Source organism: Penicillium soppii (genome assembly GCF_028829465.1).
Source record: "Penicillium soppii strain IBT 18220 chromosome Unknown utg000006l, whole genome shotgun sequence".
Lineage (NCBI taxonomy): Eukaryota > Fungi > Ascomycota > Eurotiomycetes > Eurotiales > Aspergillaceae > Penicillium > Penicillium soppii.
In genome coordinates this window covers 4566875-4582124 of record NW_026643236.1, presented here as the reverse complement: position 1 = coordinate 4582124, position 15250 = coordinate 4566875, and the positions used below count along the sequence as shown (strand labels likewise).

The following is a 15250-nucleotide window of genomic DNA, read 5'->3' as shown; positions in this document are numbered from 1 at the left end:
CGCCTACATAAACATTGCGATTATTCAATATAGGCAAAATCATTTATTCAACGTGACAAAGTACACATTTCTAAATCCAACAACCCACCTCTATGTATACAATACAGAAATTCTCAAAACCACCTAGACCTTCCTCTGCTGCTCCTTCAAAGCCTCAGCCTCAACCTGCTCCTGCAGCTTACGGTCTGCCTCGCGCTTAAGCTGATCAGGACGACGAACAGCGATATCCTTAGGACGGAAATCACTGAACAGGTGCTTGAGGACATTCTCAATGATCCAGCAGCCACCGTAATCGAAGATCATGAGCACGGTCAGAGTCATCTTGAACTCGTTGGTGAAGGGGACGAGGCGCAGCTTCTCGTTCAGCTCAGGGATGAATTCGGTGGCGCAGGAGAAGGCTACACCGGAAGCGGCGACGAGACCCCAGTACATGGCCTTGTTTTCGCGGATGGACTCACGGAAGGGACGGCCTTGGTAGTTGATCGAAAATGTGGAAATTTGCTGGATCAGCTGAAGGAGGTAGATGGCGCTGTTCAGGAGGGAAGGCTCAAACTCGCCCTCGAGATCGATATCGGAATCTCTCCTTTTTTGTGTGTTAGTGATGAGTAGACAAGGAAAAGGTGGGGGCATCGCAGCTTACGGCTCGTGTTTATAGACATAGTTGGAAAGGTAGATCAAAGTCACAATGTGGATAGCGAACTGTCCAAGCACGGATCCAATGATGTAGACGTTGAAGATGTTGGGCTGGGGGCGTTCCTTGGAAAGACCCTCGACGGACTATCATCATTGGTCAGTAGAAGTATAATTTCATTTGATTGGAAAGCACATACCTTGGCACGAGAGATAGACAAGAAGCAAACACTCATCAGCATACCACTGATAGTAACCTGTCCATCACCAAACTTGATACCATCCAAGTAGATGACACTCAGACTGTAAGCACTGATCAAGCAGTTCAGAGCAAGAATCTTGTACATCTGGATAGTAGCAACAAGTGTGCAACGACCTTGACGGAGAATGTTGGGGATAGCAATAACATTAGCCAGCTTGCTAGTGAACGGAGCGGCGACAGAAGCATCACCCAGCTTAATAGTGGGAGGCTCGCTATCATCCAGTTCTTGTTCCATCATGGAGGATGTAAGCTTGTCAGCAAGACCAGCCGCGGCAACCTGGGCCTGCTGCTGTCTTTGCTGCTGGGGGTTCATGTTCTGTTGCTGCAATGCCTGGGCACCAGGGGATGTAATAGTTGGGATAGCTTCGGGTGCGGCAATTGCGCCGCCCTTTTTCTGCATCTCGCGCTCCATGGCCTTCTCGTAGTGAGGGTTACTGGGACCAGGGGGATACAGGTGGGCGATCTGGACGGGGACAGGAGGAGAGGGCTGGTTGAATCGTAGCATCATGGAAACCTGCTTCTCGTACAGCTCCTTCATCTTGGTGTTCCGGTAGTGTTCAGCTATCTTGGTGAGGTCCTCCTGCGAGCCGTTGAGAAGAGCAACACCGACGTGAGCTTGCTTGAGAGCGCCAACATCGTTGGTACCATCACCGCACATCAGAGTGGTGTACCCAGCATCCTTCAGACCAAGCAGGATATCTTCCTTTTGCTTGGGAGAAACACGAGCGTAAACCCAGGTGTGACGAAGGAGATCGGGAAGCGCCTTCTGGTCCTTGAATTTGGCCAAAGCATATCCAGTGATACAAATGTCCTTGGTGTTCAGAATCTCCGGGTCGAGGGGCTTGGTAGGGTCCACTTCAACATTAAGCTTGTCATCAACGGTACGCCAAACAATCTTGGTTCCAGAGTTATCATGCTCCGGGGCATCAAGAATGAGAACTTCACGGTCCACAATTTCAACCTTGCGAGCGACGTGCACAGCAGTCAACGGGTTGTCACCGGTGATCATGACAACACGGTGGCTGCTCTCGTTCAACATGCGGACAGACTTGATGGCGTCATCCTTCAGAGGGCACTGCAAAACAAGGAAACCAGCAAAGATCAGTTCGGACTCGACCTCTTCACGAACGTAGTTGTTGACGCGGTTTTGGGAGAGTTCGGTTTCAGAGGAAAGATACTTGTAGGCAAGAGCAAGAACACGAGCACCGTTACGGGTGAAGTGCTTGAATGTCTCTTCGTAGTTGGGAGGAGCGTTGACCAACATGGTGCGGATGGTCTCGGGAGCACCCTTGACACCCACAAAGGTAGACTTGATCTTCTTGGAGGTCTTGCGGTCATTGGCAGTGATAGTAGCGATAGTGCTTTGGCGCTTCAGGGCCGAGGAGAACTGGAATCTTCTCTTGATCTGAACGTTCTCGACGTTGCGGCCAGAAATCACAGGTACATTGCTCTTGGAAGACAGGGTATCATTCTTGCCCAGGGTCCAGCCAAGCCATTCTAGAGTAGCTTTTTCCATAGGGTCTCCAACAACCTCACCTTCGTCGAGCTTGACCATGGCATGTGCACTGGCGAGAACAAGAGTGGTATTAGCACCAGCGGCAGAGGCCTGGGCCAATTCAGCGTGGGCGCCATCAGCTTCAACCTTAGATCCAGGCTCGCCCAGAGTAAGTCCGGCAATACCATCCACAACAAGGTCCTCTCCAGTCAGGGTACCGGTCTTGTCGAAGCAAGCCACGTCAACACGACCAGCAAAGGGAATGCGGAAAGGCTCAGTGCAGAAAATGGCAAACTTGCTCAAAGCAGCAAGACTGGTGTTAACAGCCAGGCTCAGTTCCATGGGCAGCTCAGGAGGCACGACACTTGTAACGATAAGAACGCAGTCCAGCAGAAGCTTGGAGCGCTTGCGGTCCCGCACCACACCCTCTTGCCAAACATACCACGAAGCGGCAATTGCAAAAATCAGGAGGAAGAGAATGAACAGCAAAGCCTCAACGTTGTTGGCAGAGACTCGCTCGGTCGAGTAAATCATGGTTCGTACAAGGCTACCCTGGCTGGTCTCGAAACCAGTCTTGACAACCACACCCAAGGCGCCGTTATCCGGGGGCAGGGTGACGCTGCTAGCCAGGTTGCTCAAAGATGATTCACCATTCAAGTTAGGGTGAGTAACCTGGAGAACCTTGGTTCCTCCGTGCACAAACGAGAGCTTATCCAGCCCTTCCGGCTCAATCAAGTCATCACCGGGGCGGAGCTGAACGGAGTCCTTGAGGAGAGGTGTGCTCTCACCAGAAAGCATGGCCTCGTTGACAATAACGCTACCCTCGACCAAAAGAATATCACAGGCAACACCGCTGTCCTCCTTGGTGCGGTTCACTGACATGAGGTCACCGGGGAGAAGCTTGTCGCTAGTAATTTCCTGCCATTTGCGTTCACGGTATACCCAAACATCGTAAGGCTTGATGCTCATTCCACGGAATTCGACTAGAGTTCTCTGACGTTGCCACACAACAGTACTCTCAAATGCGACAAGCATGAAGAGCGTGAAGAGCGAGTAGTACCAGTATTCATCCAGCATCCACAGTCCAACACAGAAGATCTGGAAGACGAAGAATGGCGCAACCGCATGCTCCTGGAAGAGCTCGACAAATCCGGGGACGGGAATATCGAAGGTGTTGTCGCCATAGTGGTACTGGATACGATCAATCTCGGCCTTTGATGTAAGACCCTCGCTCAGCTGGAAAGTCTTGAGGGCCGGCTTGGGTTCGGCATCGAGAGCGTAGGACAGGGGCGCGAATGTACGGGTCTCCGGGTAGAAAAGGAAGCGGCGCTTCTGGAAGAGGAACGAAAGAGTCTTCTTGGGGCCGGCGGTTTCATTGATCAAGGTGCAAATCTCGGCAGAACCGGCATTGGTGATGGGAACGACTTTGATAAGGCGAGCAGTGTCAATGGACTTGGCTTTAGTGGTAGTGAAAAGAGTGTTGATATCAATATTCCACTTGGTCATCAACCAAAAGAGCGACTGAAAGGTGATGATGGACCCCGCCCAAACGAAGGTCCATTCCTGTCCCTGAATGTATGTATCATAGCGCTCGGGGGAGAGGTAGAAAGCGAAGAACACGGGCCAAGTAATCAGGAAAGGCCAGACATATGTGTGCAATTGCCAAGGGAGCGGGTTATGCAACGAGGCATATTGAATCTGAGGGTCGTCTACGAGCTTTGCCCTGTATCTATGTTAGCTTCTGCATGAGGATGGGGGACTTTAAAACGTACATGATGGCAATTCGGTGACCACGGGTCAGGGTCAAACAGAGCAGAAATCAAAGACTCATAAGAAAGAAAGAAAGTAATGAGAGAATCCTATCAAGGAAATACCTAGATACGGGTTGAAGAAGCCACCTTTAGACACTTTCGGTTCCATAGGATTCGCCTCGATGCACTATTATGTAATCATTTTCTCCCGATCTTTTTGGCTTATGTAGCATAATTTGTCCTGGTCCTTCAACAGCCCATTGGCCGGGCTAGCTCAATCGGTAGAGCGTAAGACTCTTAATCTTAAGGCTGCGGGTTCGACCCCCGCGTTCGGCTCTTCCTAAAAACCAACAGGTCTTTAAGATTTCTTTTTTTGCTATCTTTAATCATGTCGTTGTTATATAAGTGCGCTGTTCGTGAAAATATGGAAATTTGGTTGAGTTAATAAAACCGTGAGAGAGTACCTAGGTATACTCATAAAGGTTGAATTCAATCAACTAAATAAATTTGGGGAACAATATTTTTTTGAGTGGTAGATATTCGGAGACCAAGGTGTGGATATATGTTTGCTAGATGCTTGCCTCATCCACACTCACATTCTTCTCATTTTCCTGAGTCAGTCCTTCAACCATCTTTGTCAAGATCCTAATTTGCTCCTTCAGCTCTCGGATTTCAAATGTGCAGTTGTCAACCTTGATGTCTGGAGTGGAATGGGAAACCTGCTCTTTCCAAGTGTCATCAAGATCAAAATCAACCTCATGGGCCACATGCTCCCATTCTTGAGCACAGTCATCGTCATCTTCCCCGTGACGGCGGTTCCACTGGATCCGATATGCCTCGCGGGATTCAATCCAGGCAGTAAATACAAGAAGAGGAGAGTAAATCACCCCCATGATGAAGTCGTTTAATCTAGCATATGCCTCTCGTGAAAGCCACCATTCAAATGGAGCTACTAGGAACAAGATCTCGACAAGATTGAATGCTAGCACGAATGCGATTAGCTACTTGTATACCACGGGAATTGACCGAATACGTACGTGGGATGAAGACATTCTCATCAGGGGCGCGAACAAACTGCATGGTCTTCTGTGCAAAAATTGCCATGTATTCGTCAGTTGCATTGCCAGAGATATCTTCATATGCGCTGTTGTACAAGGCGATAAGAATATTCAGGAGAACTGAGAATGGTTAACATGACCCCCAAAACAGCCAAAATTCGAACTTACCAGTCATGACAATGAAGTTGAAAACGTAGTAGAGAATGATACCGAACGGAAAGGCAAACTCCTGGAAAGTGTCGAAATCAGGACTTTGCATGATACTGTTGACCATGCCTTGGAGAATGTTTCTGTGAATAGGAACATCGGCGTCCACCTGGGCCATGCCGATGAAGGCCTGGAAGAAACCAGCCATGACCACGAAAAGAAGAGCAAAGAAGATCAAGCTCTCCTTCATCATGACGCGGAGAACCACGAACATGGCACCGAAAAAGCGAAATGAGTCGAGATAAAGCATCATGCGCATCCAAAACATGGGACCCGCGAAAGCCAAAAAGTTGTAACTGAGCTCATTGTACAGTTGCCGCTGCTCATCCTGGGTAGATGACGAGTGTGCGAGGGCAACAAAACGCAACACAAGCGAGACAGCAAGGATGGTGTACAAGGTTGAGTTGAATGCATTCCAAAACTCAAGGTAATTCCACCCAACCTTCCAAAATTTGATCGCCTCATCGCAAATGAATGCGAGGGTCATGCCGTAAAGGATGCCTTCAGCTATATCCAGATCTCCAGTCGGGTTCACGGTATTTATAACCGCCGTGTAAACCGCAAGATATATTAACGAGAACAATATCTGGCAAACATTCTGGTAAAGAGGAGTCCTCATCCTGTCAGGGTGGAAATGAGACCAGTAGCTCGTGTTGGACTTTTCATTGTAATCGACGAAGTTGGTCGGATTACCCTCTTCCTGGCAGATCCAGCCTCTCCATAGATAATCGATGCACCTTTGATACCCAGCGGAGCTGATAATCCTCAAGGCATGTAGATCTACCGAGCGTTCAATGACGTTGGCGGGATCAGTCTCTACACCCTCACTGAAGATGGAGTATCGCTTGAGTAGGATCTCTCTGAGCAAGTAGTCCTGGCTTTGTTCGGTTTCAATACTGTATAGTTGTGTCAGTACCGAAAGAGAGAGAAAAACCATAAGTGTGAAAGGGGTCATACATGCGCTTGGCGATGACCTCGCAAGCCACAGCCCGAACGTCATGGAGATCGGCATCCCAAAGCTCGATCGTGGATTGAAGCTTGAACCATCGCAGACAGACGAGAAGACAGTAGACAACACAGGCCTTGTAATCTTCACCACCAGCTTGTTTGGCAGTTGCAACCACGTCGTCCGTGATGATGCGGCTGTTAGGGTCGGTCAGGACGGTTTCCTCCACCTCGCAAGACACAACCTGTTCAATTTGATACTTTAGTCGAAGAGCGACCTTGGCAATTTCCTTGGAGGCATCGGAAGCCTGAGATTCATCGGCAGCGTAGGCCGGGAGAACTGCATCTGTAATTAGCGGTATCACACAACTGCATCTTTGGGGATGACGTACGCCGACGACGTTCCACCTCCACACGATGCCGAACTCTGCCACCATCTGAACGAAAAAAATCCCTCCAATGACCCATACTGTGCAAATATTTCGAAGGATGAAGAGGGAAAGTTGAGATCAGGGGGTTCACCAATCATGAGGGGAAGAGAGAGATCGGCGATAGATAAGCTCAAGCTCTTTCCCCGCCATTTGGATTTAATTGAGAATCATCGAATTAAAATGAAAACTGATTCAATATTGTGTATTTAGTTACGCATCTACAAATGAAAATATTGGCATCTAAAAGCATCACTGGCATTGAACGTCTCGGTTGCATCACAAACATATGTACATCAGAACTTGCACCCCGTGCGGACCTTTCCGGGCACGACGAGGATTTCGACCGCAGTTGGCACGCAGCGCATGAACAGGCGTGGACAATTCATCCCCAGACCCGAGGCGCAGGCGACTGCCTCTAAGTTGAAGGGCGAGTTCTGACAGCAATCCTGCCCATCAGCACACTGAGCCCATTGAGCCCATCTCCCAGAATGTGCAAGCTATTTTTTCTATCCGTTTTTGCCCAACTCTCCTCTGGCGGTGATTCCGGCTTTGGATGCCAGCGCCGATGAACGCTGTATGCCCCTCGACTCGGAGTAGTAAGCCGTTTACTCGTCATCTGCCTCGGAGTCTTCGTCTCCGCTGACCTGCATGTTCTCACGCTCACGCTTCTCCATAAGCTCCTGCAAGATAGCATCATCTTGCTCAGTGACGGCCTTCGGTGCCATCTTCACGGTGCAGTTACCGCCGTTCGCCTGGATGCGCTCTGTGATTCTCACAATGGCGTCCTCCAGTCCCTTGACACCAGCGGTCTTATCCAGACATTGGCTGGCCAGGACGTACAGAGGAGGAGCAACAAGCTTGACCTTGATCTGGCTCTCGGGGGTGTTCTCGGCCTCGGCGGTGCGAAGGGCGTCTTTGACAGCATCGATTCCCTCATAACCAAAGCAGGTAACCTCGATATCGGCACGGACCTTAGTGGGGTGGGGAGTGAGCTTGCTGCTGATGTACAGCTGGAGCTCGTTCTTGACGGCGTCGCTAGGGAATGTGATCTCATCCCAAACGGAGGGGTTTCTATAATTTGAGTTGTTAGAGACTCAACAATCACTTCTGAGTCGGAGGAGAAAAACCTACGTGATGGAAATTTTGAAAGCGTCATGCGAGTGGCCATATTTCTGGTTCAGGGGCCAGCCGATAGTCTCGTAGAGGGTCTCGAGGGGGGTTTGAGTCGCCTCTGCGACATGGCGCATGATGGAGTGCACAGCCTTGCTCTTGTTGTAACGCTCCTCACACTTGATCACATCCTCGGGGGAGACACGGCGCTTGGAAAGATCAATGTAACCTTCGGGTTGGCAAGTTAGCTATGAGTTCCTCCGAACCAAATGGTGTAACCTTGCCTTTCTCCTTGTCGACACGGAGTACGATAACGACTTCGTTGCGTCCGATACGGATGAGCTTTTGGATACTGCGAATACGTCTGCGGGATAGTTCTGAGAGGAGGATCATGCCGTCGATGTTGTCGTATTCAAGCAGCTTCACATATGCGCCCATCTCAGCGATCTAACTCATTCACAAGAAGTCAGCCCAGACCCAAATGCTTCACGTCTCATGAGGACCCAGTGATCCATATAATCCATACCTGCTTGACATTGACCATGACAAAGCTGTCCACCTCCGGGTACTTGTCCTCATAAAACCGACAGTTCGTTAGAGACATGTTGGCGGGGTTCTTTTTTTTCTCGGGGAAATATTAGGTTAAAAAGTGAGAGATGTATGGCACGGTCCAGACGACTAGTACTGTGGCAAATATAAAAGGAGTGAGCGAAATATCCGAGCGACGGAGACCGGAGGAGAAAAGCGACTTGAATGGAGGCACAGTCTATCTCTTTGTGGCGGAGGACTTCAAAACCCACATTGGGTTGTAGCGGTCACGGGACTGATATCACGTGAGTGGGTTTCACACCGCCCATCATATCAATTGTTGCTGACACATCGGGGTATGACGTCCGAAGCCAAGGACCAGACTTGACTTGAAGTGTATACTTCTTACCCAATAACTTCTAACTCTACGAATCAGAAGGCAACCGGATATTATGCTGACCATGCTTTACTACCGACCTTCCTATTGCACAGTCGGTGATCTGCGTTGACCTTATGATAACGCTCGTTTTCCCCGCTTATCAGTTCCTTAGCGCGCCCTTGCGTAACAATTTGGTCCCTGCGGCATTCGACTTAGTTTCTAATTGTTTTTGACCGGTTTTTTCTTTATTATTTTATTTTTTTGGAGCATATATGGCGGGTCACCTGGCGTCTGTGTCCATCCACTAGCAGTACCCTACCGTTTCCTTTCTAGAAACAATGTCCGAGACAAGCTCATCACGCCCTGAAGAGTCCGACGGGCCTCGGACTCTTCGAGATCGTGTTGTCGATGCGTTCCGTTCCGCTCCTCAAGCAGGCCTTGGGATTTCGACAGTCGGCAATCAAACGGAGAACACGACCGAACCAGATGTGACAACGAGGCTCCTTGATTCATACAATCATGTCGATCCTGCTTGCGGTGAGAGACGTTGTAGCCATGGCACGTTCTCTCCGCAAGTTGAAGAAACCGCAAGACAATCATATATTGAGAGCTTCGACGGATTCGGGTACAATGGAAATGCTGTGCTGGCCAGTGCGGCCGGTCGCCCTAGAGGCATAGACGACCACCCGGAGGAGTCTGGCCCAGAATCGGAGGCTCCGTCACAGATGAAGTCCTCTACACTTTCGGCAAATGATACCAGAAAACAGTATGGCGAATCTCACACATCTTACAAGTAGTTTGTAGCTTGCCTCAAATCAGTGACTGACATCGCGATTGCAGGTACATATCTTACTACATCCCTCTGCTCAATTGGGTTGGCCAATACCATTGGTCATTTCTCCGTGGGGACTTTATGGCCGCGTTGACCGTGGCTTCTATCTACATCCCGATGGCCCTTTCGCTCGCTTCGAATCTTGCACACGCGCCACCCATTAGCGGTCTTTACTCTTTCGTGATACACCCATTGATCTATGCCATTCTGGGAAGCTGCCCCCTCCTGGTAGTTGGACCGGAGGCGGCAGGCTCACTTCTCACAGGCGCAATCGTCAAAGCAAGTGTTATGCAAGGAAACTCGGGCGAAGATAATCTTACGGAAACCGCCCTGGTCGTAGGAGTTGCCACTGCGATGTCCGGAAGCATGATCCTCATTGCCGGATTGACCCGACTAGGATTTTTGGACAATGTTCTCAGTCGACCCTTTCTGAGGGGTTTTATCACTGCCATTGGATTCGTGATCTTCGTAGACCAGCTGATCCCGGAATTGGGTCTCGCTGACCTGGCCAAAGATTCTGGTGTCAGCCACGGCACCAGCGTTTCCAAATTGATATTCATCTTCCGAAATGCTGGCCAGTCCCATGGGCTTACTGCTGTAGTTTCGATTGTCAGCTTTAGCGTCATTATGGTTTTTAGGTATGAATCCATCTCTAGAGTCTCAGCTCCAATGCTAACCCACTACAGAACATTAAAAAAGATGCTTGTGCCACGTATCCCTCAAGTAATCTACTTCCCAGATCGCTTTTTGGTTGTTGTCTTGTCGGCTGTTTTGGCTTGGCACCTGGATTGGGAATCTAAGGGCCTCGAAATCCTCGGGTCCACAGAGGTTGCCTCTGGAGGACTATTCGCATTCAATTGGCCTTTCCAGTTTGCCCACATGAAGCATGTACGCACAGCAATGAGCAAAGCGTTCATAATTGCGCTCCTTGGCTTCTTCGAGTCGTCTGTGGCGGCCAAAGGACTGGGCGAAGGCAGCTCAGATGGAATCAAGGGAATGCATATCAGTGCGAATCGTGAGATGGTTGCACTAGGCGTTGCCAACGTTGTTGGGGGTTGCTTCTCAGCTCTCCCTGCATTTGGCGGCTACGGAAGAAGCAAGCTTAGCTCCCAGACAGGAGCACGCTCGCCCATGACCAGTGTTTTCTTGAGTCTCATCACCTTTGCTTGTGTGATGGTTCTCTTGCCCTATCTGTATTACCTGCCGGTTCGTAATCACCATGCTACGTATTGCATATTTCCGAAGATAACCAATGCTAACCCTGTGATAGAAAGCAGTTCTGTGTTCCATGATCTCCGTGGTAGCGTATACCCTAGTCGAGGAATGCCCTCAAGACTTGATGTTCTTTTTCCGCCTCCGCGGCTGGACAGAACTTGTCCTAATGTTCCTTATCTTCACTTCAACAATATTCTACTCCCTGGAACTCGGCATGGCAATGGGTATGGGCCTCTCGGTGATAATTCTTATCCGACACGCAACCCAGCCCCGCATCCAAATCCTAGGCAAAGTCTCCGGCACAGTTGCACGCTTCGACAACGCCGAACTCCACCCCGAAAACGTTGAGCTAATCGAAGGCGCCCTTATCGTCAAAATCCCTGAACCCCTTACCTTCGCCAACACCGGCGATCTGAAGAACCGTCTTCGTCGTCTGGAACTCTACGGTTCGAACCATGCTCACCCTTCCCTGCCACGTATGCGTGCCGCAGAGCACAATCAAAATATCATTTTTGACGTTCATGGTGTCACGAGTATTGATGGATCTGGAACTCAAGTTCTTTCGGAGATTGTGCATGCGTATGCAGAGCAGAAAGTAAGGGTTTTTTTTTGCCGTTTGCCGAATAGTAATGTCTTCCGCATGTTTGAGCGGAGTGGCATTGTTGAAAAGTGTGGCGGATTGACGCATTTCGTCCCCAGTGTTGATGAAGCGCTGCGACTGGCGGGATCTGAGGATCAGACGCAGGAGATCTAGAGGAGATCTTGCTAAAATTGGTGAAGTTTGTTCGATATGTGGATATTTCTTGTGGAAATATTATAATTCTGTTATATTGATGCATATACTACGCTTTTAGAATCTGTTGTTGGTTGACACCCGCATTCAGGCCTTCATTAGAAAGAGAATGGAATTTTGAAACAGAAAAGAATATGGAGTGGTCATAGCAGTAGCTCTGGGATACAAAGGCAAAATTTAAACCCTATTCCACACGCCATCATCATCACACCCAACTTGAATAATCAAGAAACGCACCACGTAAATAGAACGGGGATGGACGGCGGGAAGATAAAGCGCCGTACATTGTATTTGGCAATCACACTCATTGTACGCTCCTTCAAATAACCGAGTTAACTCTTACCACTGGATTTTTTCATCGGTGTTCCTTGCACCGACGCCAATTGAAACATCTCATAATACTCCGAAGCTGGAGAGAATGAGTAAAATTCAATTGATATGAAAGATGAAAGAAGCTTACGCCGAAGCCTGAAAACCGCCTACGGCAAGGTTCACAGCCATGTAGTGATTGCCGGATCAAGCGTACGGGCACTCAATGGTCACCACGAGAATTGCAGTGAATTGCTGCTGGCTTATGAAGAGTGATTGATCGTCTCGGTGCCGCAAACCACCAAACATTGTTTTTGTGTCCATTGAATGGCTATGGCAGAGTTGCTAGCGCATGTGATCTGGTCACTTGCCATGAAAGCGCACCCACAGTGATCGAGGAATTTTGGTTGCATAGCAAATCTAGCGGGCCAGTGGGCCGGCGAGGCCAATAAATTTTATCGCCAGTTGGGAGTACAGAGCCCATGCTGACCCAAGGCCACAGACATTGTAACCTGTGCAGAGGTGGAAATGAAATCACACAGTAGGCTCATGTGGTCGTTTGATCCCCAACAACCGCCCTCCGAGCCACAGACCGAAGAAGCTCTTGCCCAGCCTCCAAAGCCAATTTGTGCTTGTCACTTCGAGCCCGCTCCGCCGAGTCATCTCCACCGTCCTTATCAGCTGCCACAACGAGCTTCACGCGGCCCTCACCACCCAAGACAAAAGCAGCACAAGTAACCTTAGATAGCCGCACATGTTTCTTGGAAGCCTCATTTGACGACCCGTCCAGATCAACATTCATAGCGAGATGGGTCTCCAGATAAGAAGTAAGATTGGCAATCAAAGGGCTCCGCAATTTCTGCTTCAGAGTACGCTTCGGCGCTGGTCGCGACTCGCGAAGGAAGTCTGCCAGCGCGGTACGGGATAGATTGACATTGAGTGATCTCAATGCTGGCGCGATGGATGGCGAGAAGGAGAGTGTAAGCTGGAGTTCTTTGACCACATCTTCGACGGTCTCGGCCGCACCTGGCTGAGAGCGCAGGGCGTCGAGATACGTCTCTAAACCCGCACAGAGAAAACTCGACGGGAGTCTCAGGGGCGAGACGTAGGTGTCGAAATTGGCAGACAAAAATGCGAGAAAGGTCTGCCGGAGAGCAGTCGGGAACCTGGTTAGGAGGAGAGGGAGAGATGTGGATCCCTTGCGCTCATTGGATGTTGCTGAGGTCTCTGCGAGCAGAGCGGCCTTGTAGGTGATATTTTCATATTCCAGTATCACTAGAATTCCAGAAAATGAGGTATCCCAGGATCTGGGCGTTTCGTCGCCCAGGGATGATTGGAGAGAGATTGGGTGCCACAGACAATTTTTGAGGGCGCCAGTTTTCGAGAGCGCGTCATCGTCTGCTGCGCCCGTACTTGCTTGAATCCCAGCGAGAACATCGCCTGTGAGATGGTCACGTAGACGTGTTGCGTATGTTTTCAAGGCGACCTGGTTGTCTAGGAGGCTTTCACAGTCTTTTCCATGATGGAGAGGGGAGAGACGGTGGATGGTCCAGGATACATTGAACAACTGGCGCGGGTCCGCTGATTCCATAGCAGAAGCCAGTGGATGAATATCACGATGATTCTTTGGATATTATGGATAAGCCAGATTTGAAGCACATCGTCGAGTGAAATTGATACTTGCCGATATATACAGCAACAACGCGTGCCGGATGCAAACAAAACAAACAGTACCAGCAACAGTAACAGCAATATTTATACAAAATAATTGAAGGTGAAGTAATAAATTTGAAGTGTAAATGCATTTTGCTCAATTATCCAAACTCCTTTCTATTGTGTATTCCCAATATAAGATCCCATTACCCAATCCCTACGCCAACAAAAACACCTAGTACCATCATGCCTGCCAACCTCTCGTGCGATGGCAATTGCGACACCCGAAAACAATTGGAATGCCATTCCAAACCCAGACATGCTCAACATTATGGGGAATAGCTTGTCGGGCCCTCAACTCCGCCTCAGCAGCAGCGAACCAAATATCCTGCACCGAACCATGCAAGTTCTGCGCCGAGGCGCGTGCAAAAACAACGGAATTCATATGATCCTTTTCATACGTCGTCATGTCGGCATAGAAATTATACATAAAGTCTTTGCGCTGTGACCTTTGGTTTCCCCCATCGCCAATCTCCGCGGAGAAGAATTCCACGATGCGCACAAACGGCGCTAATGTGAGCAACGAGCTGATCCACGAGTCATCTACCTCTGTCTGTGCCTCTGGGTTCATCGTGATCGTGTGTCGTATGTAGGAAACAAGCAAATGCATACAGTGGTGCGTCGCAACCAGCGCCGCGGTGTTAGTGAAAGGAGGGCTTTGGAGAATGCGGGTTTGTAGCTCGCGGTACATTCGCTGGCGGATCTCGAGGGGAAAAGGCACGGGTAATTTCCCTGCCTCGTATTCCTGCACGAACTTATTCGTAAGTTCGCGCCTGGCGGATGCGTAGGATTCGAGGAAGTAAAGCGTGTAGTACCTAGAGAAGTCAGTAAAATTGCGCAAAGTGGCAGAACTCGGGTGTCGTACATAAGTGGTGCAAGATGGAACCGTATGCTAGCTATGCCTTGTTTGACAAGGGCGTTGCGCTCATTGCGCTTTGCCGGAAACGAGGCTTTCATGACCGCGGGCTCGGTCTGAACGAAACGATCGAGGATGCGATCCGCCAGGTAATAGCAAAGTCTCGAGCAGAGCATTTGCCGCCGCCTTAGCCCGTGCAAATACTTGAAGGTATAGAGATGCCCACCGCGGGCGCTTTTCGAAGGTGGGAACAGGTCCGACAAGAGCACGACATCGTCCGCGGGATTTCGGGTGTAAATGCGGTTATCGTCGATTGGGGAAGGGAGGGTACCGTGACGACGAAGGCGGAGGTACTGACGGACGATTTCGTATTCGTTAGAGGTGAGCAATTGACAGAAAGCCTTGCAGACAAGTCTTAGAGGGTGGAAATCGGTGATGCCGCAATATGCGAAGATACGGATTTGGATCTCGACGGGGAGGTCCCACGGGCAGGAAGATGGTAGACCCGCATGGTCTAGTCTGATATAGTATTTGAGTCAATGATTGTACTATGTTGTACCTCCTAGAGGTGACTTGTAACCTATCACAGGTTCTCAAAGGTTCAAAATTGTTTACCTGAATTCGGCTCCACGCTTGTCCTTGGCACCTTTCTTTCTGTGGATCGCGGCCCGAACTCTTTGAACTGAGAGGGCGAATTTGGCAAAGCCAGTCATCCTTGAGCCCTCACATTGGCTTC

At 49.6% G+C, this 15250-nt stretch overlaps 5 protein-coding genes across 5 annotated transcripts; 1 reads left to right on the top strand and 4 right to left on the bottom strand.

Moving 5' to 3' along the window:
• Nucleotides 1–123: 123 nt before the first annotated feature.
• On the bottom strand, nt 124–6816 carry yvc1 (putative potassium ion channel Yvc1; the record flags this gene model as incomplete). Its single annotated transcript, XM_057244645.1, has 9 exons — nt 124–583; nt 641–777; nt 831–4110; nt 4270–4325; nt 4735–5120; nt 5176–5316; nt 5365–6299; nt 6361–6688; nt 6741–6816. The coding sequence occupies 9 exons, from the start codon at nt 6814–6816 to the stop codon at nt 124–126; spliced, it is 5799 nt and encodes a 1932-aa protein (XP_057096183.1).
• Nucleotides 6817–7384: 568 nt separating this feature from the next.
• Nucleotides 7385–8493, bottom strand: N7529_009117 (translation initiation factor eIF2 subunit alpha; the record flags this gene model as incomplete). Its single annotated transcript, XM_057244644.1, has 4 exons — nt 7385–7850; nt 7911–8118; nt 8156–8336; nt 8416–8493. The coding sequence occupies 4 exons, from the start codon at nt 8491–8493 to the stop codon at nt 7385–7387; spliced, it is 933 nt and encodes a 310-aa protein (XP_057096182.1).
• Nucleotides 8494–9134: 641 nt separating this feature from the next.
• N7529_009116 (SulP family inorganic anion transporter) lies at nt 9135–11597 on the top strand (the record flags this gene model as incomplete). The annotated part of the gene is made up of 4 exons (XM_057244643.1): nt 9135–9562; nt 9637–10266; nt 10315–10834; nt 10899–11597. 4 exons carry the CDS (start codon nt 9135–9137, stop codon nt 11595–11597), a joined length of 2277 nt encoding a protein of 758 aa, XP_057096181.1.
• An 895-nt stretch (nt 11598–12492) lies between these two features.
• N7529_009115 (uncharacterized protein) lies at nt 12493–13536 on the bottom strand (the record flags this gene model as incomplete). The annotated part of the gene is made up of 1 exon (XM_057244642.1): nt 12493–13536. The coding sequence occupies one exon, from the start codon at nt 13534–13536 to the stop codon at nt 12493–12495; it is 1044 nt and encodes a 347-aa protein (XP_057096180.1).
• A 306-nt stretch (nt 13537–13842) lies between these two features.
• On the bottom strand, nt 13843–15227 carry N7529_009114 (F-box protein; the record flags this gene model as incomplete). Its single annotated transcript, XM_057244641.1, has 3 exons — nt 13843–14473; nt 14524–15033; nt 15130–15227. The coding sequence occupies 3 exons, from the start codon at nt 15225–15227 to the stop codon at nt 13843–13845; spliced, it is 1239 nt and encodes a 412-aa protein (XP_057096179.1).
• Between the last annotated feature and the right edge of the window lie 23 nt (nt 15228–15250).